The sequence below is a fragment of the Pelophylax lessonae genome (genome assembly GCF_965119305.1).
Source record: "Pelophylax lessonae genome assembly, chromosome: 13".
Classification (NCBI taxonomy): Eukaryota; Metazoa; Chordata; class Amphibia; order Anura; family Ranidae; genus Pelophylax; species Pelophylax lessonae.
The window spans coordinates 68169122-68195658 of record NC_138780.1 but is presented as its reverse complement, the minus strand read 5'-3'; the positions used below and the strand labels follow the sequence as shown (position 1 = coordinate 68195658).

The 26537-nt window shown below is 43.5% G+C and overlaps 1 protein-coding gene across 1 annotated transcript in view; it reads left to right on the top strand.

The window, feature by feature from the left end:
• KNL1 (kinetochore scaffold 1) overlaps window positions 1-26537 on the top strand; it is a 437074-nt gene that overhangs the window by 368934 nt on the left and 41603 nt on the right. The window contains exon 24 of the mRNA XM_082274949.1: window positions 15648-15757. Within this exon, the coding sequence (XP_082131075.1) occupies window positions 15648-15757 (110 nt within the window). The remainder of the gene's footprint in view (window positions 1-15647; window positions 15758-26537) is intronic.

Here is a 26537-nt window from a genome sequence, read left to right as displayed (position 1 = left end):
CATCAAAAAGTTAATTTATTTCAGTAATTAAATTCAAAAAGTGAAACTTTAGATGTGTTACACATGGACGGATATAGTCCAAGCATTTATTTCTTTTACTTTTGATGATTATGGTTTACAGCTATTGAAAACCCTAAAGTCAGTATCTCAAAAAAATTAGAATATTTCATATGACCAATAAAAAAAAAGATTTTTAATACAGAAATGTTGACTTACTGAAAAGCATGTACAGTATAGTATGCACTCAATACTGGGTCATGGCTCCTTTTGCATTTATTACTGAATCAATGCAGCATAGCATAGAGGTGATCAGCCTGTGGCACTGCTGAGGTTCTATGGAAGCCCAGGTTTCTTTGATAGTGGCTTTCAGCTCATCTGCATTGATGGGTCTGGTGTCTCTCATCTTCCTCATGACAATACCCCACCGATTCTCTATGGGGTTTAGGTCAGGCAAGTTTTCTGAAAAATCAAGCACAGTGATACCATGATCATTAAACCAGGTATTGGTACTTTTGCCTGTGTGGGCAAGTGCCAAGTCCTGCTGGAAAATGAAAGCATCTCCATAAAGCTGGTTAGCAGAGGGAAGCATGAAGTGCTCTAGAATTTCCTGTTAGAAGGCTGCGCTGACTTTGGACTTGATAAAACACAGTGGACCAACACCAGCAGATGACATGGCTTCCCAAATAATCACGGACTGTGGAAACGTTACACTGGACTTCATGCAACTTGGATTCTGAGCCTCTCCACTCTTCCTCCAGACTCTGGGACCTTGATTTCTAAATGAAATGAAATATTTTCCACAGTAATATTTGGGGAGCCATGTCATCTACTGGTGTTGGTCCACTGTGTTTTATCACGGTCCCTACCTCCCTGCCCCCTTTGGGGGGGGCTCTCCAGTAAACGCTGCATGGGCATGTGGGGGCTTGTTACCTTGTCCTGGGGGTCTTCCTGGTAGATTCTCGTGGTGGCCAGGTCCTGGTATCCTGACCAATTTGGCGCCGTTTGTTTCGGCTGCCATTTTGGGTTTAGGGCAGCCTGGCTGACACCATGTGAGGGCAGCAGCCATTTTCTTGCTGTATTTGGCACCGGTTCCGGCACCATCTTGGATGTGGGCAGCCGACTAGTAAGGGCGACGGCCATTTTCCCTGTGATTTTTTTTTCCCCATCGACTTGTATTGGCATCCATTTTTGTGTAGCTCAGGGCACTGTCTGCCTCTAGTGGATAATGTCCTTCATCCATCTTCAGTTACTGCAGGAGTGAGCGTTTTTCACTTTCATATGCCTGTCATTTGGGGGTTTTTAATGCATTTTGGGTATTTTTTTCCAAAAATCCACTGCTCCCTCAGTTAATCTTATCAATGTAAAGGGGAACTCCGGCGGCAGTTGCGGGATCGCGGTGCTGACCGCAAACTTGCTGATTTAAAGGACCAGTGTCCCTTTTTTTGTATTACTTCCAAAACGAGTCCTAGGTTAACCCTTTCCCCACTGATCTATTTTTTGCGCTTCCAAAACATGCGGAGCACTTTTCCGCTGCATCTCTACCTGCAGCCATTGCTACAAATGTCAGTGTATGGTTCAGTACCGGCCGGTGCCCTCTGTCATCTTAATCTGAGCCTGATGTGGTTGCCACGGACAGTGTCCCCCTGAGGGGTTCTAGTCCGCACACTTAGTAGGGGAGGTGGAGGGGTCCTCCTCCGTGGCAGCGTGGGAATGCGCTTTGATTGCTTATTCGCTCTGCCAGAAAAATTTTCTCAATTTTAATTTCAATTTTGCATGATGAGCCCACCCAGTCAGGTTAGCGGGTTTCCTTCGAGTCCAGCACAGCCCAGAAGTCGGGTCAGGTTTTCCCCTGTCCCGAGGAGTTTCACAACATTGTAAACGTACAGTGGCGCCGCGTTAAGTTCGCGCTGGCGATGACTAAGCGGTTTTTCAATGCCGCTATCCTTTTGCAGACGGTGTCACCTGGGGTGCACCACACTTTCCGGATTAAGTAACTTCACGGTGGTGCCCGGGGAGGGGTGTTTAATGACCCGATGGATGGGCATGTGGAGTCTGTTTCCCGCCATATTTATTTGGTGGCGGGCTTCCCCCCCATGCCTGTGTTCACTTCCCTGCTGGTTTCACAGATACGGAATGGGTCAAGGTGCTTATACTCGGTGGCGGAGTTGGTCTCTCCGACTCTTATTGCCGTGGTTGAACGTATGGCCGAGGCATGGTATTCCTGTGTGACGCGGCCCTGGACGAGGCTCATCTGGTCGCAAGGTTATCCGCGGTAGTGGTTGCACTTGACGCATGGTTTGGGTTGAAAAGCTGGTCGGCCGACCATGCCTCCAACTAGATTGTGTATGATATCCCTTATTGTGGGAATGGCTTTTTGGGGACCCCCTTGGTTGGGGTTGTCCAGGGTCTCGCAGGGGGTACGAGTACCCTCCTGCCCCGAGCAGCACAGGGACGAAGCAACATCCTTCAAGGCCTCTGGCAGTGACTAGTACTCCTGGTCTGGTGAGCCCACGACCGGTCAGTCTGGTGCGACGGCCCAGTCGTTGTCCGCCTGCCAGGACACCCTCACCCATTTCCGAGGTGGGGGGAGGTCTGTGTCTTGTTCAGGAACCCGGGTTGTCCAAAATTCAGGACAAGGGGTTCACAAACTGGTTCGTTCAGGGTACAAGATCGAGATTCGATCTCGTCTCGCAGACAGGATCTTTCCGTCAAATATCCGTCTGTCTCCCGATCATTTACGAGAGGGGACTGTGCAAGATCTTCTTGCCAAAAGAGTTATTATACCAGTCCTTCAGCGGGACATGTTTCACACAAGGACTCTGCAAGCAGAGATTCTTGCCAGATGGCACAAGGTTCCACAGTCCCTGGACAGGATGATATGTTTGAGCCGTCTCCCGAGGTCGGAGCTTTCGTGGTGGCTTCTGTCACCCGCTCTGAGCCAGGGCAAGCCTTTTCTGCCCCTGTTGTGGACGGTGATCACCACGGATGCCAGCCTGATGGGCTGCGGTGGTGTACTGGACACCCTGTGTGCCCAGGGGACGTGGTCAACGGAGGAATCCTCCTTGCCGATGAATGTTCTGGAGCTCAGGGCGATCAAACTCTGCCTGCTCCATTGGGCGACTTGGTTGCACGGTCACCTGGTTTGGGTTCAAAACCGACAATGCCACGGCTGTGGCTTGCATCAATCACCAAGGGGGCACCAGGAGTGCCCGGGCAGCCATGGAAGTGGCCTAGATTCTGACTTTGGCCAAGGCACAAATTCCAGCTATCTCCGCTGTTCCATATTCCGGGAGTGGAGCACTGGCAGACGGACTATCTCAGTCATCAGTCCTTGGATCAGGGGGAATGGTCCCTGCATCCGGAGGTGTTTCTTCCCCTCTGTGCCCGGTGGGAGACTCCGGATGTTGATCTGTTCGCGTCTCGTCGCAAAACAAAAAGGTGGGAAGGTTCGCGGCCAGGGCCCGAGATCCTCTGACGGATGCCGCTGACACGTGGGTGGTGCCACTGGTAGCGGCTAATTTATGCCTTCCTTCCGATTCAACTGTTGTCCAGGTTCCTCCGCAGGTTGACGTTGGAACAGGTGCAGGTAATTCTGGTAGCTCTAGGCTGGCCTCGTCGCGCCTACGTCGGTCTTGGTACGCCTCGTGCAGATGGTCGTAGAGCCTCCCTGGCGGCTACCTCCTGAAGATCTGCTCTCTCGGGGGCCGATCTTCCATCCTGCCTTACGGTCTCTGGCTGTAACGGCATGGCTGTTGAAAGCCAGGTGTTGAGAGACAGTGGTCTCTCTGATGCTTTCATTCCTACCTCGGAAGGCTACCTCCAGGAAGATTTACCATCATACCTGAATGGCGTATATTACCTGGCATGAGTCGCGATGTTTTTCTTCCTCGCGCCTCTTCGGTGGCGAGGGTTTTGGCCTTCCTGCAGGAAGGTGTGGGACAGCATTTGGCGCTGGGCACGATCAAAGGTCAGTTGTCGGCCTTAACCATTTTCTTCCAGCATCCCTTAGCAACTTACTCCCTGATTCGCACCTTTATTCAAGGGGCGCGTCATCTGGCTCTACCCCAGAGGGCTCCTTTGTCTCCGTGGGACCGGAATTTGGTTTTGTCCGTTTCGCAACGGCCTCCCTTTGAGAACATCGGAGAAATCTCTCTGCCTGTGTTGTCCCAGAAAGTAGCTTTTCTGGTGAGCATCACCTCTGCTCGCAGAGTGTCTGAACTGGCAGCTCTGTCTTGCCGTTCGCCTTATCTGGTTATTCATAGGGATGCAGTGGTCTTACGACCAACTCAGTCTTTTCTCTCTAAGGTGGTGTCGGATTCCCAAAGAATTTTACGGTAAGTTCTTACAAAAATTATATTTTTCTTTTACGTCCTCTGACAGTCCCCGCCCATCCATTTTGCCTTCACTATTGGGTAATGGCGCCCTCTGCAGGAGTAAGCTAGTCAGTTTTAAATGTTCATAAAAACTTTTCTATACTTAGACACACCTCTAGGGGGTCAGTTGTCAGCCTTGGCCGTCTTTTTCCAGCTTCCCCTGCCGACTAATTCTTGGATTTGCACGTTTATCCAAGGGGTGCGGCATCTGGCTCCCCTGAGGAAGGCTCCCTTGCTTCCCTGGGACCTGACTTTGGTGTGGTCTGTTACAATGACCTCCCTTTGAGAACATACGAGAGATTGCTCTGCCTGTGTTATCCCAGAAAGTTGCTTTTCTGGTAGCTATCACGTCTGCTCGCAGAGTGTCTGAACTGGCGGTTTTGTCTTGCCGTTCTGCTTATCTGGTGATTCATAGGAATAAAGTGGTTCTGCGACCCAATCAGTCTTTTGTTCCCAAGGTGGTCTCGTCTTTCCACCTCAATGAGGATATCGTGTTGCCTTCGCTTTGTGAGAAGCCCAAGCATCCCAAGGAGGGGGTTTTTATTTCTTGGATGTGGTCCGGGGGATCAGGTTTTGCCTTTCTGCCACGGAATCTCTTCGGAAGTCTGATTCCCTGTTTGTTATTCCTGAGGGACCTAGGAAGGGCCCGGCTGCGTCCTCGGCACCCATTTCCAAGTGGATCAGACAGACGATTGTTCAGGCCTATTCCATCCAGGGTTGGGTTCCTCCTTTCCCTGTGAAGGCCCATTCTACTAGAGCCGTCAGTGCCTCTTGGGCTTTTTGCCATCAGGCTTCTGTGGCTCAAGTGTGCAAAGCGTCTACCTGGTCGTCTGTGCACACTTTAACAAATTCTACGGAATTTATGTACTGGCATCCTCGGATGCTTCCTTTTGGCCGCATCATTTTAAGTGCGGCGGTTGTTTACAGAGACATATTTTTTTCTGTCTCTTATTTGGGGTGTTTTTTTTCCTTACCCTTTTCAGTTGGTTGCATCTTCCCACACCTTCACTGCTTTTGGACGTCCCAATAGTGAAGGCTAAATGGATGGGCGGCGACTGTCAGAGGACGTAAGAGAAAATAGAATTTTTGGAAGAACTTACTGTAAAATTATTTCTCTGTCGCTCATTGACAGACGCAGTCCTCTTGATTAATATCAAATCGGGTTATACTGCCCTCTACAGGAGTAGGACACTAGGCAGAAGGAAAACGTTCTGGCCACACCTTAGGGGCAGTCCCAGAGGGTATATCCTCTCACTTCCTGCTACAGGATGTCAGTTTTTTTTCTGTCTAGTTAGGAGTAAGGACCTAAGTTCCTTGCTGGGATCTTTGGTCCTGGCAAGATTTTTTAGAAAAACTTTTTTTTTTTTTTTTTTTTTAGGCACTCCTTGGAGACTTCCTCTCAGGGAGGATCTGCTGTCTCAGGGATTACAATCGCTGGCTTTAACAGCCTAGCTATTGAGACCCAGGTGCTGAAGGACAAGGGATTGTCAACTTCAGTTATTCCTACTTTAATTAAAGCAAGGAAAGCGACTTCCAGAAAAGTCCATCATCGCACATGGAGGTCTTATATTGCGTGGTGTGAATCCCTTGGATTTCCTCCACGTGCCTATTCGGTGACCCGAATCTTGGCTTTTCTGCAACAGGGGGTTGAGCAGAAGCTGGCCTTGAGTACTGTCAATGGTCAGGTTTCAGCGTTAGCAATCTTCTTTCAGAAGCCTTTGGCTACCTATTTCTTGGTGCGGAATTTCATCCAGGGGGTGCGGCACCTGGCTCCGCCGGTGCGCGCCCTTACCGCCCTGGGATCTTAATTTGGTGTTGTCGGTTCTTCAGAAACCTCCCTTAGAAAATATTAGGGAGATTCCCTTGCTATCCCAGAAGGGGGCCTTTTTGGTGGCTATCACTTCTGCACGCAGGGTGTCAGAACTGGCCACATTGTCCTGACGTTCCCCATATCTGGTGGTACATAAAGATAAGGTGGTACTTTGTCCGAATCCATCCTTCCTTCCTAGAGTGGTTTCAGAGTTTCATCTGAATGAGAATATTGTCACCTTCCCTGTGTCCTAAGCCTAGCCATCCTTGGGAGTTTGCATTACACTCCTTGGATGTGGTTCGGACAATCAGGGTACACTTGACTACTACGAACTCGCTTCGTAAGACGGATTCACTTTTTGTGATCACGGATTGCCCTAGAAAGGGGTTGCCTGTTTCTGCCGCGACCATCTCTAGATGGATCAGACAGACGGTGGTATAGGCTTATTCTATTAAAGGATCGGGATCCCCCGTTTCCTGTTAAGGCGCACTCTACTCGGGCGCTTAGTGCTTCCTGGGCCTTCCGCCATTAGGCGTCAGTAGTCCAGGTTTTCAAGGCGACTACTTGGTCGTCGGTTCATACCTTTACAAAATTGTATAAGGTTGATGTGCTGGCATCGTCGGATGCCTCTTTTGGCCGCAAGGTTCCTGCAGGCCGCTGTGTGAGGAGACTGTTGGTCTACCTCGAGGGTTTGTTGGGTTTTTCACTTAGGTCTCATCTTTTTGCTCGATGAGTCCTTGATGCTTCTAGTTGGCTCCGGTTGGGCCTTCTGGATTTTGATTTCTGTTATCCCACCCCTCATTTGTGGCACTGCTTTGGGACGTCCCGATTTGATATTAATCAAGAGGACAGCTTCTGTCAATGAGCGACAGAGAAAAATGGATTTTTGTAAAATCTTACCGTAAAATCCTTTTCTCTTAAGCTCATTGACAGACGCAGTACCCGCCCCTCTACTTTTGAGTTGGGTTGGGTTAAATTCTCTGACACTGCTTTGTGACATAACTGACATCCTGTAGCAGGAAGTGAGAGGATATACCCTCTGGGACTGCCCCTAAGGTGTGGCCAGAACGTTTTCCTTCTGCCTAGTGTCCTACTCCTGTAGAGGGCAGTATAACCCGATTTGATATTAATCAAGAGGACTGCGTCTGTCAATGAGCTTAAGAGAAAAGGATTTTACGGTAAGATTTTACAAAAATCTATTTTTTCTGAGTCCTCTGACAGTCGCCGCCCCCGCCCCTCCGGTACTGCTTGCTACAAACTGTGGACCAGTGGTAAATGGATCAGGATAATAGCTGGGGACGGCCCCCTAGAGGTGTGTCTAAGTATAGAAAAGTTTTTATTAACATTTAAAACTGCCTAGCTTACTCGTGCAGAGGGCGCCATTACCCAATAGTGAAGGCTAAATGGATAGGCGGCGACTGTCAGAGGACTCAGAGAAAATAATTTTACGGTAAGTTCTTACAAAAAATTCTATTTTTTTTATTGGTCTTATATAATCTACTTTTCTGAGATACTGAATTTTGGGTTTACAAAAAATTCTATTTTTTTTATTGGTCTTATATAATCTACTTTTCTGAGATACTGAATTTTGGGTTTTCACTAGCTGTAAGTCATCAAAATTAAAAGCAAGAAATGCTTGAAATGTATCACTCTGTGTGTCGCATCTATATAAAATTAGTTTCACTTCTTGAATTGAATTACTGAAATACATTACTTTTTGATGATATTCTAATTTTATGAGATGTACCTGCATAGTAAATGGACGGTGGTTGAGGAAATAACAAAATTGAACTGGTAAAATTTCCCAAAAAACAAAAACTACTACCATAACCCACCCAGCCCCCAAACACTTGAGAGTTTTTTTTTTGCCCGAATAAAAACTGCAAAGCAAAGGGGACATGGAATAATCTATCAAAAACAACCTGTAAAATGATACCAAAGTGCTGGAGGTAGGTACAAATAAGTTAAGTGGATTAATAAGTGTCTGTCCATGCCTGCCCCCGAACGAGGAATAAATGTTCCAAACGCTTAACGAAGGAAAAGGGCCGATTACATAATCAAGATAAGGAGCAACAGGTTCCCAACCAACTCAGTCAGGAATCAAAAAAACAGAAGCATCTGCTATGTCATAATATTGAATTTAACATGGGCAGAAATTCATAGGTACATGTGTGATCTACGGTATAGAGTTGTCACAGCCTAGATACCGTATCAAACAAGGGAAAAAAAGGTAGAAGTCAACTAAATACATGAAGAAAAACTCAATCCAGAAGTCCATTAAAAAAAATGTCTGTATGAAAATGTCCATAAGACATGGTGAGTACACTTGTAATCTGGAAGAGGACTGATCAATGACAAGCACTCAGAGCAGAGTGAAGTTAGCTCTGTTACTAGGATACAAATGAAAACCAGAAAAGTGCCTCCAAGTGCAGTCCTTTTTAATAGGTCAAGGACAAGTGCACACTCGCGTAAGAACAGGGATGGAGGGTTCCTCCTTTCCCTGTCAGGGCACACTCGGGCGCTTAGTGCCTCCTGGGCCTTCCGTCATCAGGCGTCAGTAGTGCAAGTTTGCAAAGTGGCCACTTGGTCATCTGTGCACACATTCACAAAGTTTTATAAAGTGGATGATTTGGCATTTACATCAATGGCAGCAAAGGTTTGCAAGCTGCTGTTTAGAGGACTTGTCCTCTTTAAGGGGTTTTTTTTTTTTTTTTAAGGTGAGCTCCAGTTGAGCTCCATGCTACCTGGTTGGCTGTGTTTAGCAGACTTGTATAAAGTACTCGAAATTTCTACTTGAGTAAAAGTACAAGTGCTCGATCAAAAAATTACTTGAGTAGAAGTGGAAGTGCTCGCAGAAAAAGTTACTTAAGTAGAAGTACTAAAGTATTCAACATTTTTTTTACTTAAGTATTGCAAGTAGTTTTTTCAAAAAATTTGCTACTTAAGTACTAAAAGTAAAAAGTACCAGTAGTTTTGAAAAAAAAATTCTACTCAAGTACTTAAAGTAGAAGTACAAGTACTGTGTTATGTAGTTTATTAAAGAAAGAAGTCAAAAGTATGAACATCATATTGTTTTTATTATTTCAAATGATTTATTAAAATGATTAACCTGTGTTTGTTAGTAGTTTCTTGATGCACTTTAAGCGCTGTAGCACCATTTATTTGTTTGTTTCATATTTTCTTTTTATTGGAAAGATTTGGTATAGCAGCTTTTATTATACACAGCCTTTATTTTCGTATGTGCTGATTTACAAATGACATTATACACATTTTTTTTAGCTTTATGCAACCTGCCATCTACTGTTCTGGCAGTGGTAATTTTTTTTAAAAGTAACGAGTAACTATGCAGCACAAAAAAAAAATACTTGAGTAGAAGTATCGAAATCATTGAAAAAATGTAGTGAAGTAAAAGTAGAAGTAGGAGAAAAAAATTCTACTCTAGGAAAGTACAGATACCGCATTTCGGTACTTAAGTACAGTACTTAAGTAGTTCTACTTCGTTACTATACATCTCTGGTGTTTAGCCTTTGGGAAGTTTGTTTTCTGCTGTTCCCACCACTCATGTTTGACACTGCTTTAGGACGTTCCCTACCGTCATGAAGATGAAGAGCTGTGTCTGTCAATGAAGGAAAGGAAAAAAATGGGATTTTGACTTAACCATAAAATCCGTTTCTCTGATGTTCATTGACGGACACAGCACCTGCCCCTCTTTGGAGTTGGGTTGTTTTCTCTTCTGACACTGCTTGTTACAAAACTGAATACCTATAGCAGGAAGTGGGAGTATACCCCCAGGGACTGCCTCATAGGCATGCTCAAGCTTTTCTCTAACTGTGCCCTATGTCTGTAGGGAGCAGCATAACCCTACAGTCTCTAAGATAAGGAGCTGTGTCCGTCAATGAACATTAGAGAAATTTATTTTAGTCAAAAATCCCATTTTGTTTTAAAAACCCATTGAAGGCACCAACCCAGTAGAAGTGAAAACCACTACCAAATAACTGCCGCCCCTTTACATGTGAAACGCTATACCATGGAATCTAAAATAAGGCTCTTTTATGACATAACTTGCGTTTTTCAGTGTAAATATACAGTATCTCTCAAAAGTGAGTATACCCCTCACATTTTTGTAAAGATTTTTTATCTTTTCATGTGATAACACTGAAGAAATTACACTTTGCTACAATGTAAAGTAGTGAGTGTACAGCTTGTATACCAGTGTAAATTTGCTGTCCTTTCAAAATAACTCAACATATAGCCATTAACCACTTTACCCCCAGCCCTATTTCGGACACTTTTTGTTCACAAGTTAAAACCAGTATTTTTTCCTAGAAAACTACTTAGAACCCCCAAACATTATATATATATATATTTTTTAGCAAAGACTCTGGAGAATAAAATGTCGGTCATTGCAAAATTTTTTGTCACGCGGTATTTGCGCAGCGGTCTTTAAAACGCCATTTTTTTGGAAAAAATTTGAAAAATCACATTTCACTAATTTTAAAAAATACTAAACAGTAAAGTTAGCCCATTTTTTTTGTATATTGTGAAAGAACATGTCACGCCGAGTAAATAGATACCAAACATGTTACGGTTTAAAATTGCGCCCCCCCGTGGGATGGCGACAAACTACGGTCAATAGAGATCTCAATCTTCGATGCTTTAAATTTATTTAACGGTTACCAGTTTTGAGTTAGAGTGTAGCTCTTTTTTTTAAATTATTGCCCACGCTCTGGCGATCGCGGCGATACCTCACATGTGTGGTTTGAACAGCGATTTCATTTGCGGCTCGACTTGCGTATACGTTTTTTTTTGTGCGCGAGCTAACGGTGACGGGGGCGGCTACATTTTTTTTTTTTTTCCTATTTCTTTTTTCTTTTTTTTTAACTTTATTACAGGTTTTTAAAAAAAAAAAAAAAATCTGATCACTTTTATTGCTGTCACAAGCAATGTAAACATCCCTTGTGACAGCAATATGTGTGACAGGTACACTTTATGGAGGGATCGAGGGTCTAAAAGACCCTAGACCCCTCCACTACACTTCCCTGTTTTTCCACTCAGCCGTTTTTTAAATCTGCCGCCTTTTGCGGCACAGTAACCCAGATGTGACGTCATGGACGCCGCCTCCGGGTTACGTCATCGGAGACCCGATCGATGATTTGAACGGGTTGCTATCTCCTCATTTTCCGCAGAAAAAAGGTGCATGCAGCATTTTTTAAAAATTCAGTGGCCTTGAAATCCATCCTGTTTTTGCACCATGTGACTAACTTGCAGTACCCTGCTCTGGCAAGCTTTCTGTGTTTTTTATATACGTGGGCCCAGCATTTAAAAACACAGTTTGCGTGTGCAGCAACTGCAGGTAAGTCGCATGATGCAAAAGAAGTATGGATTTCATGGCCACTGCATTTTTTTAAATTCTACATGCACCTTTTTTCAGCCAAAAACGCAGGCATAGCAGCTCAAGCCCATTCAAATCAATGGGCTGCTATGCCTGTGCAAATGTGGGCCCCCAACCTGCATACATGTGAACCAGGCCTAAAGCAATAGTAAAGTCATTAATAGATAAAAACACCGGTCCTCCTGCAGGTTTAACCACTTCTGGACCGCAAGGATTTGTCCCCTTAATGACCAGGCCATCGGATCAGAGCGCAAGGACCAGTCATCACCAGGTAGGCCAGACACTGCTTGATGGCTATATAATAATGTAATGTGGGCTGCTATGCCTGTGTGTGTGTATATATGTGTATATATATATATATATATATATAATATGCTGCTATGCCTATGTATGTATGTGTGTGTGTATATCTCTATCTATATCTATCTATAGCTATATAAATATATAATATCTATCTAGATCTATCTATCTATCCAATTCTATCTGCAGAAACTTGCTTGTAAATTAGGCAGTGTTTCTGTGTCTGAGTCCTGGAAGAAGCATGCGGGTGTGTGCTGGGACTGGGAGCCGTCTGATTGGTTACAGGGAGGAGCTAAGTCTCAAACTCTAGGATCATATTACCAGAGCTGTTTCTATTGAGTGAGTGAACTGTTGAGTGAGTGAATGAGTCATCCAGCTCACTGAAATGTATCAATTCAAAAGTCAGACTTGAGGAGCAGATAAACACGGTATTTTAAAAATGGCACAATAACAATACCGTGGGTATGCAATACCGCGATATATCGAATTACCGAAAACCGGCACATCTCTATGCTCTATATTGATTGCCCAGGCTAAAAGAATATGGCCAAGACCCTGAAACTGAGCTGCAGCATGGTAGCCAAGACCATACATTGGTTTAACAGGACAGGTTCCACTCAGAACAGGCCTCGTCATGGTCGACCAAAGAGGTTGGTGAGACGTTACTGGTGCAGTAGGGACGATTCAAGCTGGTGCCGTTCTAGGCACTTGTCATGTAAGCAGACTACCTAGAGATGTTATTGAGGGGATACTTCTAATAAACTGTATTGCACGATCATCTTGTTTTCTTGCCTTTATGGCATATGCAATCTGCTGTCTGAGAGGAGGTTGTGCACCAAGGCTAAAGCCTCGTACACACGCAACGAATTTCCGCCGACCGGTCATCCGTCTTTTATCCAGAGTGGTGTCCGTTGGTTGGAATGTGCTCTAGACTGCACACTAATTTTCCCGCATGACAGAATTCTTCTTCAGAAGTGATGTCATGTGTTGGATTGCTTTGTATGTGTTCTTTCATCTCTGAGCATGCCTAGTCTTGCTCATAAGATTTTTCCACATCGAAATCTGTACTAATGAGACGAAAATCGGACGTGTTTTGACGGTCGACAAAAATTATATAGCCTGCACACCAGGATTTTTTTGGCCGAAAAGTCGGAGTCGGTTGTCGGAAGCACCATACTAACAAGCTGAAAATCGGCAGATCGTTCGTCCGATGAAATTTCCCGGCCGAATTTCTACTCGTGTGTTCGGGGCTTAAGAGTGTTCGTTGTGAAAGGATTTCTGGATGTCTTTACATACCTACCTCTATAAAGCTCAGTGGTCCCTAGGACCTGGGGACTCTGGTGAGTGCATATATTTTGCCTTTTACGAGGTGGAGAACTTTTTTCAAGCAAGAAAGCACATTTATTTACTGGTTGCGGTCAGTGTTTGGAGATCATCAAAGATTATTGGCTCTTTATTTAATAGTGGACTGTCAACATTATGATGATATTTTTAGTTAAGTGCTAACAATTTGCATTTATTCAGTTTTTTACTAGCACTTCTAGTTATTTACTGGGAGTTGATGTATACTCACCTGTTTGTTATATATTTACATTGGAAATGCAAGATAGGTCATAACAGCACCTTACTTTAGTAGAAGAATCCAATTTTAGCCATCATGCCATACCATCAGGGAGACGTGTGATTGGCCCCAAATTTATTCTGCAGCCGGACAACAGCCCTAAAACATACAGCCAATGTCATTAAAGCGGAGTTCCACCCAAAAGTGGAACTTCCGCTTAAGGTATTCTAACCCCCTGACATGCCACATTTGGCATGTCATTTTTTTTGGGGGGGGGGGAGCGGGTACCTAGTTTTGACAGGTACCCGCTCCCACTTCCGCTCGGTGCGCCGCGGCGCCCTGAACGGAAGTTCTCCTCTCCCCCTCCCTCCCTGCAATCTTCTGGGACATGTCAGAGGTCCCAGAAGATTGCCGGCCAATCAAGACGCGCAGCGCGACTTGCGCATGCGCAGTGGGTACCCGGCTGTGAAGCCGCAAACTGTCACAGCCGGGTGCCCACAGCAGTGATGCCGGCGCCAAGGGAGAGGATCGAGGCTTCGGGTGGCCGCATCGCTGGACCGTTGGACAGGTGAGTGAAATGGCTGGAACTCCGCTTTAAGAAGTATCTTCAGTTTAAAGAAGAAAAGGCAGTCCTGGAAAAAATGGTTTGGCTCCCACAGAGCCCTGATCTCAACATCACATCTGTCTGGGATTAAATGAAGAGACAGGATTTGAGGCAGCCTACATCCGCATATCTGTGGTTAGTTCTCCAAGATATTTTGAACCTGCCGAGTTCCTTTAAAAATTGTATGCAAGTGTACCTAGAAGATTAATGCTGTTTTGAAGGCAAAGGGTAGTCGCACCAAATATTGATTTTGATTTCTCTTCTGTTCATTTACGTTCTATTTTGTTTATTGCTAAAAATAAACTATTAACACATCTATTTCTGGAAGCATTCTTAATCCTAATTTACAGAATTTTTTTCACACCTGCCTAAACATTGTACATTGGATAAGCAATAGTGCTAATGTCTTGAAACATAAGAAAAAATTTAAACTACCAGAATTTTATTCTCCAGGGTCCCTGCTTTCAGAAAATGTTTGGATGCTCTAGCTAATCTTCAGGCCTTAAATCTGCATTTTAAAGCAGTAAGAAACCGCTGCAATAAAAAAAATTGCACGCTAGCACATTATGAAATACCTTAAAATGAAGCCCTCCAGCAGTGCGCAGTCACCGCTGAGGGGGCTTCCATCTTCCGCCCAGTCTTCCTTCTGAGTTTGCAGACTCAGGCTGTGTGAGTGGCCAGAGCCGCGATGTCAGCACTCCCGCGCGTGCACACGGTAGCACTCAGTTGTGACACGGTGCTCTGAAGCTCCAGCACACGTCAAAGCGCATGTGTCGTTGGCGTCATCGGCTCCATCCAGGGTGAATATCTCCTAAACTGTTCATGTTTAGGAGATGTTTAGTTTACCTACATGTTAACCTTATTATAGGCTTACCTTATAGGCTTAAAAATCACAAAGCAGACTTTACTACCGCTTTAAGGCATATGCAAAAAAGAGAAAAAAAGTCTCTGGCAATGACAGGGTTAGTATAAAGTTCTGTACTTTTTCCAATATAGGCAGATTTAAGTGGATCAGTGGAATTAACCTGTCTGTTTAAAGGGCAATCCTGGACAAAAATAATCGAATGGTTACTGTTTTACCTAGCAAATGTGTAAAAAAATTTTTGTTTTGTGAGTTTACCTTTTTCTGCCACTCTACGTTAGCAGGCAGGTTGACACAGCTTTAACAAAGCAATAGACGCCGGTCTCCCTCCGGCTCTTGTATACTAAATGCAGTTATGTCCAACCAAACAGCCAAAGCAGAGGTATTTATATCACAAGGACATGTGGCCACAATTGCAAATCTTTTATGACACTGTAATGGATTAAAATGTTTAGTTTATTGAACCTGATCATTATTTGCTTGACTTGTATTGGAGTTTAGAAAGTAGCAAAGTGGTACCAGTGCAGTTGTGCCTGAATGACCACAAGCATGTTGATGCACTGCTGATCTTTGATCATGAGAAACCTCCCCTTTCCTGCCAGAGGGAGTACTGTGACCTCTTTCATTGTGAATAGCTCTGCTTTAGTTGAACTACAAGTGCTAAAATTGATGGGCCATTTATATATAGGTTTATAACCCTTTGAAATGTGTTGGTGTTTTTTATCTTTTTTTTCTTTTTTTGCAGAAGAAGCTGCGCCGCATTCATCTCGATTAGTCCACAGATTAATTTTACAGTATATAGAGAAAAAGGGCTACCTCCATGAGACTTGGAAAATGCAAAGCAATGTACCTCAGGTATGGTTTGTTTTCAGCCCAGGTCTAGTTTTTTTTTTTTTTTTTTTTTTTTTTTTTTTTTTCTGGGTCCAAGGATGCTTCCTGTAAATGAAGGGTAGGCACCATTGTGCTGGTCTTAATGGTAGATGAGATTTCCTAATTGTATATTATAAGACACAAGTGTTTTAGTCTTGACCATGGGTTATACTTGACCTCCAGGAGATGCTCTGGGAGATGCAACCATTTTCTTTTTATTTTTTTTTTCTTTAGGACTCTTTTATCAAGACACCTAGTTGCTTAAAACCAATGCAGCTTCCCTTTGCACCTTTTCAAATTGGTTGAAACCTCAACTAAACCTGTACCTGGAGAAGATGAGTGAGGGACCAGCCTATAATGTTGCTTCAGGCACAAGATCCTGTGCGAGGAGCGAACTTTGGCCCATAGTGCAATGTGGTGTAGGGTGCTGTAAAGGTTCAGAGCCGTTGTTGTGGAGCCCTATCCCTAAAGAGCCTTTAGTGGATGTGACCACCACGAGAGTGAAGACTGTCCAGGATACCCCTGCAGGTGCTGCTGTTGCACATCGGTGCCTCATTAGTGGATACTGAAGGGCTTGTCCCTGTTCCCTGGGATTTGTTTGCACAGCAGACTATGGTGGTCTGGTCACCAACAGCCATTAACCTTGCTGCTCTGCAGTTGGTTTGTGAGTGACCTTTATGGAACTAGTATACTGTGAACACTGGCCTATGGATAATTATTCATGGATGACCTTTAAAGTGGTTGTAAACACCAGTCCTGAAATCTGAACAGAGCAGACATATCTGTAGTATTTACTTCTCTCTCTCCAAAGCTCCAAGTGGTGTTTCTCTCCGGTGCTTCATTCCTCTTCTAATTCCTCATCTATCAGCATGTGTCACTTTTGAGACGTTTTACAGACACATTGGGGGGGGGGGGAGGATGTCCCTTAACTTTAATCAGCTCTTGTATAGAAAACTGGTTAAAGGGGCATGTCCAAAGGGTGGTAATAATTAATGCATACACAGACTGGTCTGGAGTGAGGAGTGGGGTCCCCCAAGGCTCAGTCCTGGGACCAATTTTGTTCAATTTATTCATAAATAGCATTAGGGTGGGATCACTAGCTAAATCTCAGTTTTTGCAGATGACACAAAATTAAGCAGGGAAATAACTTCACCTGAGAAGGGACGTGATAGCCATTTGCAAATACTTTAACGTGATCTGCGCATAGAAAAAAAAAACAGATTCAATCGCACGGAGTATAAGAGGACACAAGGCCATACAATGGGATTAGAGGAGAATCGATTTAACCTCAGGCTACGCAAGGGTTTTTTTACAGTAAGGGCAATAAGATTGTGGAACTCTCTTCCACAAATGGTAGTAACTGCGGGGAGTATACCTACTTTTAAAAGACTCTTGGACATGCATCTTCAAGATGTTTTATTTTTTTGAATTTCCCACAGGGTTACGTCCGCCTTAAAATCTGGCCTGTTAGTGTGCCTTGAGGACCGAAGCTGAGAAACACTGGTCTACGGGCTTAAAAAGAAAGGAATACGACAGAGCTATCTGGATGGGATGGTGGACACAATATCCTTGTGAAATGTAAAGAGCTAATGGAAAGTTTCAATGCTGTTTTATTGTGAGCAAGTACATTAAAATCCTTAGCATCATAAAAATTAGTACAATACCAGGCCAGTATGTCCAGATGTAGAAGGGCTAATGTCCACTTTTCGGCTAAGCAGTATGGAGAAAGTGCACCGTGGTGTGCAGTAACCAGCCGCCGACACTGAGCCGCAGACATTCGGGAGCCAGGCCGGGTCCTGCCGGTGCTCCCGTGTCTCGTTGCCGAGACCCAAATGCCTGACATGCCGGACCAGAATAGGATGCCAATGAAACCAGCCTGGAACGTTAAAGGGGAAATGTTGCCATGACTACGCCTTTTCCACGCATGCGCTTTGTCAAGTCACAGGATGGTTGGCAACAGCAGAATTTTGAAGCTCTTCAAGATGGGGGCAGGGAGTGGGCAGAGCACATGAATGGCCCAATCTGTCATTAACCCTTTATTATCTGCATACACACAAGACTATTGGCTTGGTAAGACATAAAAACAAATGTAGCAGATACAGGCATATACAAATGCAAATATGTGCAAAGATTGATAATATAATAAAAAAAATAAAAAAAACTAGGATAAAATTGAAAATGAAATTTGAATAGAAATGATAATAAAAAATAAATATATTTAAAAATAAATATAAAAAGAAAATAACAAGGCAGATATATTGCAATGAATAGCATAGCATAAAGATAAAATTATAGAAAATCCAAATAAAAATTCCCAGGCGTCTCAAAAATATAAACGTGCATATATATGGGAAACCATAAATGTAGATATAAACATATAATGAAAATACTAAAAATGTGTATATACAGACGTATCAAGGGGAGAGATGCAGATGATATGTGCATAAATTAATAATATAATCAAAAATTGAGATGAAATTGAAAATGAAATTTAAATAACAAATAGAAATAATAAAAAAGAAAATTAACATAAGGCAGATTATAGCGCAATGTATAGAATAAAGATAAAATTATAGAAAATACTCAATGGTCTCAATGAGGAGCTTGAAGTTTATTCTATCATTTAAATACAACCTACATTCATACAAGAAGATAACTGCGCTAACTAATGAGATCCAGCAGCAACTTAAATTGCGACAAACAATCAAAAAAGTATATATAAATAAGTTGCGCTAAATTGTGTTATAAATGGCAATGAATGTCAAATTAAGGCACAATATGATGTTAACTCCAAATGAATGTCCTCTGAAAGTCCCAAATAATCTCCAGAAATAAACACAGTCCAAAATGTAAATTCCCAAATCAGAAACGTGTATCACCGGTGATGTAGTCTCCTTACCGGATAAAGGAAAGGGAAAAGCCAAACTCAAATTAGGTCTGCCAATCTCAGATCTGCAAGCCCATATTCATCTCAGGTGATGGATGGAAATCATGTAAAGAAAACAGAAGCTTCCATAGCATAATACTGTTGTTAAATGACACCCTGAGAAGTGCACACCACCACCAGAGCAGATAAGGATGAAAGTTATGCACCAGCACCCCTATGTTCCAGATGCTTACCAGAAGATAGGTAAAGGGACACACAAAAGCCACCAAATTCAAAGATTCAAAGATCACCCCAACACCACTGCCTCTTACCAAATCGCATATGGGTAAACGCCAAATATCCCATGGATGACCCTCGGAACCAGCAGTAGGTGGAACGATCACTCCAAATCACAACCAAGTATGTAATAAAAGAAAGCTTGATAGTGTAAAACCAACAAACCCTTTATTCACAAATGGTAAATTTTACTCACAAACATAAGAAGCATCAAGCGTAGATACAGGGATTGAGATGAGCCGTCGGCCGGTCGGCTCCTCTGCCCGTCCTCAACAAGCTGGTGACGTCAGCACGCCGCGACCGACGCACGTTTCGTCAAATATGACGTTTTCAAGTTACGGGCGGCGTGCTGACGACACCGCTTAAATACATTAGGAATCACGCCCCGTGTGACCATCGAGGGCGGGACCATCCGCCATCTTGCCGAAGACCAAAGGCAGTGATGTCCGCACTGATGACAGACCGCCACTAATTGCACTAGGGTACTTCGCAAGAGGGTATATGCCAGAATTTCAAACTAAAAGATTATATGGCAACATTAATGTCACCTTAGCATCAAATTGAATGCCAGTGCCCATTAAAGGCTAAAAATTAAAAGTTAGTTGCGCCACCTACTGACAGGCACAAATATTAAAATCACGAATCAATATTGTGTATCGGTCACAGGAAGCATGATACCTCACATTCCCTCAATACTGATAATAAAATTAAACATTAAACGAATATACTCAATATAATTGAGAATAAAAATAAAAAATATGTAAAATATAAAAAAATATAAATTAAATTTACATATAATATAGAAATAAATAAGCTTTCAGTCAATGGGGTAAATGATAGCGCCACCCAGTGACAAAAACACATGTCCACTTCATACTAACATATAAATGCCAGTTTCGTGAACTCTGGTGCTCCACAGTACATGATGTAGTTAAATAAGCATCAATTACGCTAATTAAATACTAGACACATAGAGAGCTATTAAGCAATGTCCAAACCAGTAATGAATTGTGAAGAATGAAAGCAACAAATGTAATAAATCCTATAAAACCAAAGCAATCATCTCAAAGAAATAATATATAATAAACTTTAAAATGCCATATCCTCAGGCTGTGTCAATGAATGCATTGACATCTGTGTCAACATTAAGTCCGTACGGCGTGTATGTTCGGACTCTATGGATCCATGACATCTCCATTTTGGAGATGCTTACGTACTAAAGGTTCGCCCCTCCAATGAGGGGAGAACTTATCAATCCCTAAAAACAACATATTCCTCGGATCCTTATGTGCCACCAAAAAATGTTTAGAGACCGAGTGTCTATCAAAGCCCTTGCGTATGTTGGCAATATGTTCGTTCAAACGAACATTCAGAGGACGTTTGGTCCGCCCAATATATTGCAACCCACACGGGCACTGGAGCAGATAAACGACCCCAGTGCTCGTGCAGGAAACAAAGGGACTGATCTTAAAGGTCCTCCCATTGCTGGTAGAAACAAACTCCTTGGTGTTTTTCCGCCTAATACCATTCAGGCGGCACACTTGGCACCTGTTACACTTATAGTATCCCTTTAGTTGCTCCAAAAAGGTTGGTTGTTTTGTGGGTGCCTCAATGACATTTGGGGCAACCAAATCGCGAAGGCTCGGTGTCCCTTTAAAGATGACTCGGGGTTTTTCAACCATAATTTTCTTCAATACAGGGTCATTCTGTAAGATATGCCAATGACGCTGTATAATTTTCTTAATGCCCATGTGTTGGTTGGAAAAGGTGGTAATGAAAGAAGGACAAACATTGACATCAGTGCCCACCCCACGAGCACCAGGTGTCAACAAACTTAGTCTGTCCATCCTACTAACCTCTTCCAGGGTTTCATCGAGAGACCCCCTGTCATAACCCTTTTCCAGAAATCTCTCGGTGAGAGTCTGGGCCTGGGCAAGAAAATCGCTATGATCTGAGCAATTACGCCGTAGGCGCATATATTGCCCCTTAGGAACAGCCTTCAACCAGGACTCATGATGACAACTGTCAACTGGTATGTAGGAGTTCCTGTCAGTGGCCTTGAAATGCGTCTTGGTGACAAACATATCATTTCGTATAGAGATGGACAAATCCAAAAAGGTGATGTTACTTTGGCTGATTTCATAGTTTAAATGAATTCCCCTAGTGTTGACATTAAGCGACTCCAGAAAACCGACAAGATCAGACTCTTGACCGTCCCACAGGAGGAGGATGTCCTCTATATATCTGGCCCACAACACCAATTGCGGTCTGTTGCGGCCATAGATGACATCCTCCTCCCATTGGGCCATGAATAAGTTAGCCAGGGACGGGGCGTATTTGGCGCCCATGGCAACTCCAGTATCCTGCTGGTAGAACCGGCCCCCAAACCAAAAATAATTGTGCTTGGTTGCAAATTCCAATAATTCCATGATGAATGAAATTTGTATATTGGACAAGCCTGAGTCTCTATTTAGATACATATTGACTGCACCCAAACCCAACTCATGAGGAATAATTGTGTACAGTGACGACACGTCTGCCGTCACCATCCACATACCATGAGTAGGAGTGAAGTTGGAAAGTGTGTTGATAACCTGCCTAGTGTCCCGCACATAAGATGGCATCCTCTGTACTAAGGGCTGTAGATAAGTCAATATATTTCCCCACCCGGGACGTCACAGAGTCGATGCCACTGACTATGGGACGACCCGGGGGGGGAAGTCAGACTTTTATGAATCTTAGGCAAGTAGTATATGACAGGGGTACGAGGACATTTAGGTACTAAGAAAGACGTCTCCTTCTTATTAAGAATGTTTAATTGATATCCCCTATCAATAATACTCCCCAATTCCCGTTTGTATGGGCCTTTGGGGTCCCTCGACAGGACAGAGTAGGTGGAGCCATCATCCAGAATACGATGCATTTCTCGTAGGTAATCGCATCTATCCAGGACAACGATGGCCCCTCCCTTGTCCGCAGGCCTAATAATTAACTCTTTATTTTTACATAAAGAATCAAGTCCTTCTTGTAAGTCCCTATTTAGTTTGCACTTATGGACCTTCATGGACTCAAGGTCCCTCAGGACAATATCTCTGAAGACTTTGACAGATGGAGCTAGGGAGCCTGGGGGGTTGAACAAAGAGGCATTCGCAAGCCCAGAGTGCTGATACTGGGATACCATGCGATTCTCTTTAACAGGGTTGCTAGCGATGTAGCGTTTGATGTTCACTTTCCTAATAAATTTGTGGACGTCCATGTACGTCTCAAATTTATTAAGGGTTCTCGGGGGGGCAAACTTAAGACCCTTGTCTAGAATCCGTTTTTCAGGTTCAGATAGGACAACTTTACTTAAATTGAAGATCCCAACTCCTGCTACATCTTTACTTTTTTTGAGTTGGATCCTTCTCCCCCCTCTGGTGCCTCGTCTTGTTCTGCCGACCTCTTGATGCCTTGATTTACCCTGGAAAAACCCCATTCCGGATATCCCTGGCCCAATTGCTGAGTGCCCGAGAAGGGGGGGGCCCCAGTATCTACAACCCTACGTTGTTGCAATGGCTGAGAACTGACAGGCTCCTCATCTTCGGGACATTCATTGTCCCTTAGGGGAAAGAATTGGTTTCTGGTCGGTACATTATAATACTGCCCACCCTGGCATTGCTCATTACCATAAGGACCTTCCTCATAGTCACCATATTCGTTCTGACCATAGTTAGGGTTCATCCATGACTGGTTCTGCCTAAAATTGGGTGGTCCCTGTCTCCATTGAGGAGTCTGGTCATACCTATAGGGAGTATGTTGATCAGAAGGGTGGGGCCTCCATTGAGGGCCAAAATTGCGATAAGGACCCTGCTTTCCACCATCAGAACCTCGCCACTGAGGTCCATTCCATGGAGCACCCCGTGGTCCCACGGCATTACCATTCCAGTGGCTAGGCTGGTGGGAAACATAGGGTCCGGTAGGCCTATTGTGGGGTCTCCCCTTATTCAAGTTTTGCCCCCTAACGGGTGATCTCTGAGAAGCCCTCCGTTTATTTTTGGGAGTTTTAGATGTATTAGCTCCCCTCTGCGGGGCACCAGATACTGGGACCATAGAGGAGGCCGATACCCCAGGCTGTGTGACATCCATTGGCGCATCAGTCTCCTCGTCAGTCCCCAAAAGTAATTTCTTTTGCCATTCAAATACACTCCCTTTCTGGTAATCAAGAATGTCTCGATTATACTTCTTCCTTTTCTTAATTTTTTGCTCCTTTTCCTCTTTTTCGAGGGTCTTAAGAAGATTTCCAGAGGCGGCTTTATATTCCTCACTGTCCATAAAAGGAGCGAGTTTATCCTTGATGGACTTAACTTCTTCATCCAATCTAGACAGTTTTGCTTTCTTTCTCCCCATCAGGAATTTAAGAAAGGACAGGCCTGCCTCATTAAAATATTTGTACCATTCCTCCAATTCTGATTCCCCCGTTTGGGGGCATACCTCCCACCTAAGGCTCCTGGGGACCATGCTGTTTTTCAGATACGTCTCAAGGAAAGCAATGTCCCACTGCGTATGAATCTCAGAGATCATTAAATTCTTGAGGCGCATGAAAAGGCCCCCCAGGTCATCATCTTTGGTTGAAAAACCCCGAGTCATCTTTAAAGGGACACCGAGCCTTTGCGATTTGGTTGCCCCAAATGTCATTGAGGCACCCACAAAACAACCAACCTTTTTGGAGCAACTAAAGGGATACTATAAGTGTAACAGGTGCCAAGTGTGCCGCCTGAATGGTATTAGGCGGAAAAACACCAAGGAGTTTGTTTCTACCAGCAATGGGAGGACCTTTAAGATCAGTCCCTTTGTTTCCTGCACGAGCACTGGGGTCGTTTATCTGCTCCAGTGCCCGTGCGGGTTGCAATATATTGGGCGGACCAAACGTCCTCTGAATGTTCGTTTGAACGAACATATTGCCAACATACGCAAGGGCTTTGATAGACACTCGGTCTCTAAACATTTTTTGGTGGCACATAACAAGGATCCGAGGAATATGTTGTTTTTAGGGATTGATAAGTTCTCCCCTAGTATTTAATTAGCGTAATTGATGCTTATTTAACTACATCATGTACTGTGGAGCACCAGAGTTCACGAAACTGGCATTTATATGTTAGTATGAAGTGGACATGTGTTTTTGTCACTGGGTGGCGCTATCATTTACCCCATTGACTGAAAGCTTATTTATTTCTATATTATATGTAAATTTAATTTATATTTTTTTATATTTTACATATTTTTTATTTTTATTCTCAATTATATTGAGTATATTCGTTTAATGTTTAATTTTATTATCAGTATTGAGGGAATGTGAGGTATCATGCTTCCTGTGACCGATACACAATATTGATTCGTGATTTTAATATTTGTGCCTGTCAGTAGGTGGCGCAACTAACTTTTAATTTTTAGCCTTTAATGGGCACTGGCATTCAATTTGATGCTAAGGTGACATTAATGTTGCCATATAATCTTTTAGTTTGAAATTCTGGCATATACCCTCTTGCGAAGTACCCTAGTGCAATTAGTGGCGGTCTGTCATCAGTGCGGACATCACTGCCTTTGGTCTTCGGCAAGATGGCGGATGGTCCCGCCCTCGATGGTCACACGGGGCATGATTCCTAATGTATTTAAGCGGTGTCGTCAGCACGCCGCCCGTACCTTGAAAACGTCATATTTGACGAAACTTGCGTCGGTCGCGGCGTGCTGACGTCACCAGCTTGTTGAGGACGGGCAGAGGAGCCGACCGGCCGGCGGCTCATCTCAATCCCTGTATCTACGCTTGATGCTTCTTATATAAATACGGTAAGATTACACCGATTGGGGCCAAAAAACCTACAGGGTGAATGTAGGTTGTATTTAAATGAAATAATGCACTTCAAGCTTCCTCATTGAGACCATTGAGTATTTTCTATAATTTTATCTTTATGCTATACATTGCTCTACCAAATAAGCGGAAAAACACCCCGCTTAAGAGGAAGTAAACTCTTCCTTTTTTTTTTTTTTTAGTTTTTTTCTTCCCTGCAAATTAAATACATAATGTGCTAGTATGCATAACCTACTAGCACATTATCTGACACTTGCCTCCAAACAAAGCCCTTGTCATCCCCGCTGGAGGCCGCATCCACCTTCAGCCGTCTTCCTTCCTTGTCTGCAGACTCTGGCTATGCTACTGGCCGGGAGCCGCATGACATCACTCCCTCCAGTCATGGCATGGGCAGCCATTTCTTCAGAGCACATGTGCCGATGACATCATCGGCTGCATGAAATGTAAAAATCTTCTAAATGGTGCAAGTTTAGGAGATATTTACAGTATCTATAGGCAAGTCTTCTTAAAGGCTTACCTAAAGGTAAAAGTTAGAAGTGGGTTTACAAACTCTTTAAGTAGAGAAAAAGAAAGCAGCTAGCACTCAAAATACAAACTCCTAACTAATCATATAAAACTGTGCAGTGCTGAAGTTGATTGCCAAATAAAAACTCAGCTCATAAACTCTGTTAATGATCACATACATAAAATAAAACCTAAAATGCAACATTCAAGCGAAAATGTAAATCCAGCAATTAAAAAAGGGATGAATGAATGTCCATAGAAGTGGATAAATAGAAAAAAAGCCTGAATCCGAGGGAGACCTCGTTCCCTCACGCCCCGTTAGACCACCTATAACAGTAAAGGCGAACCTTGGCACCCCAGATGTTTTGGAACCAAAAATGATGCTCATGCACTTTGCAGTGTAGTTGAGCATTATGGGATGTAGTTCCAAAACATCTGGAGTGCCAAGGTTCACCATCACTGACCTATAACTTAGTGGTCATTTGTATCTGGTAAGCAGTTTGTACAATACACAGTGTGTGTGGAGCTGGATCTTCCTTGATTCCTTGTTTTGGTTCAACCAATACTTTATCCCCTTCATTTGCTGTGTCTGCTACACGGGATTCGGATGAGGACTTTTTCTATTCATCCACTTCTTCTTTTTTTTTCAAAACAGTGAGGTTTATTGAAATTTTTGGTACAATACAAAAATAAACCGTGCATTGAAACTGCAATCAGGTTCATAACACATTGGGGTACAAAAATACAAATATACAAAATGATCAGCACCGAGAGACAGAACAGACATAGTAAAAAAAAAAACAGTAGTCAGTGGCTCCCCGTCGATCCAGCCCTCGAACAGAAAATATTGATTTACCAGGGGCGGTCAACATAAAATAGTTACCCACTGCATTACCGAGCCGTATCAGGGCACTGCACCCATTTGTCCCAAATCTTGTTGAACTTCTGAGGGCACCCCCTATGTTTATATAAAAGTTTATGAAATGGGATGACACTATTAACCTCCTTAATCCACAAACCTAGAGTAGGAGGAGTAGGTCTCATCCACCTCCTGGCTATCAGTTTACGTACTATAAACAAAGTTTCCTGAAGAAATATGACAGTGGATTTGGGCATCTCTCCATCTGGGTAAACCCCCAGGAGACACTCCTTAGGGGAGAGTTGCAGAGGAGACCCCATCTTGTCATGGAGGAATGTGACTACTTGTTGCCATAGAGTCTGTAATTGGGGACAGCTCCACAAGAGATGAAAGA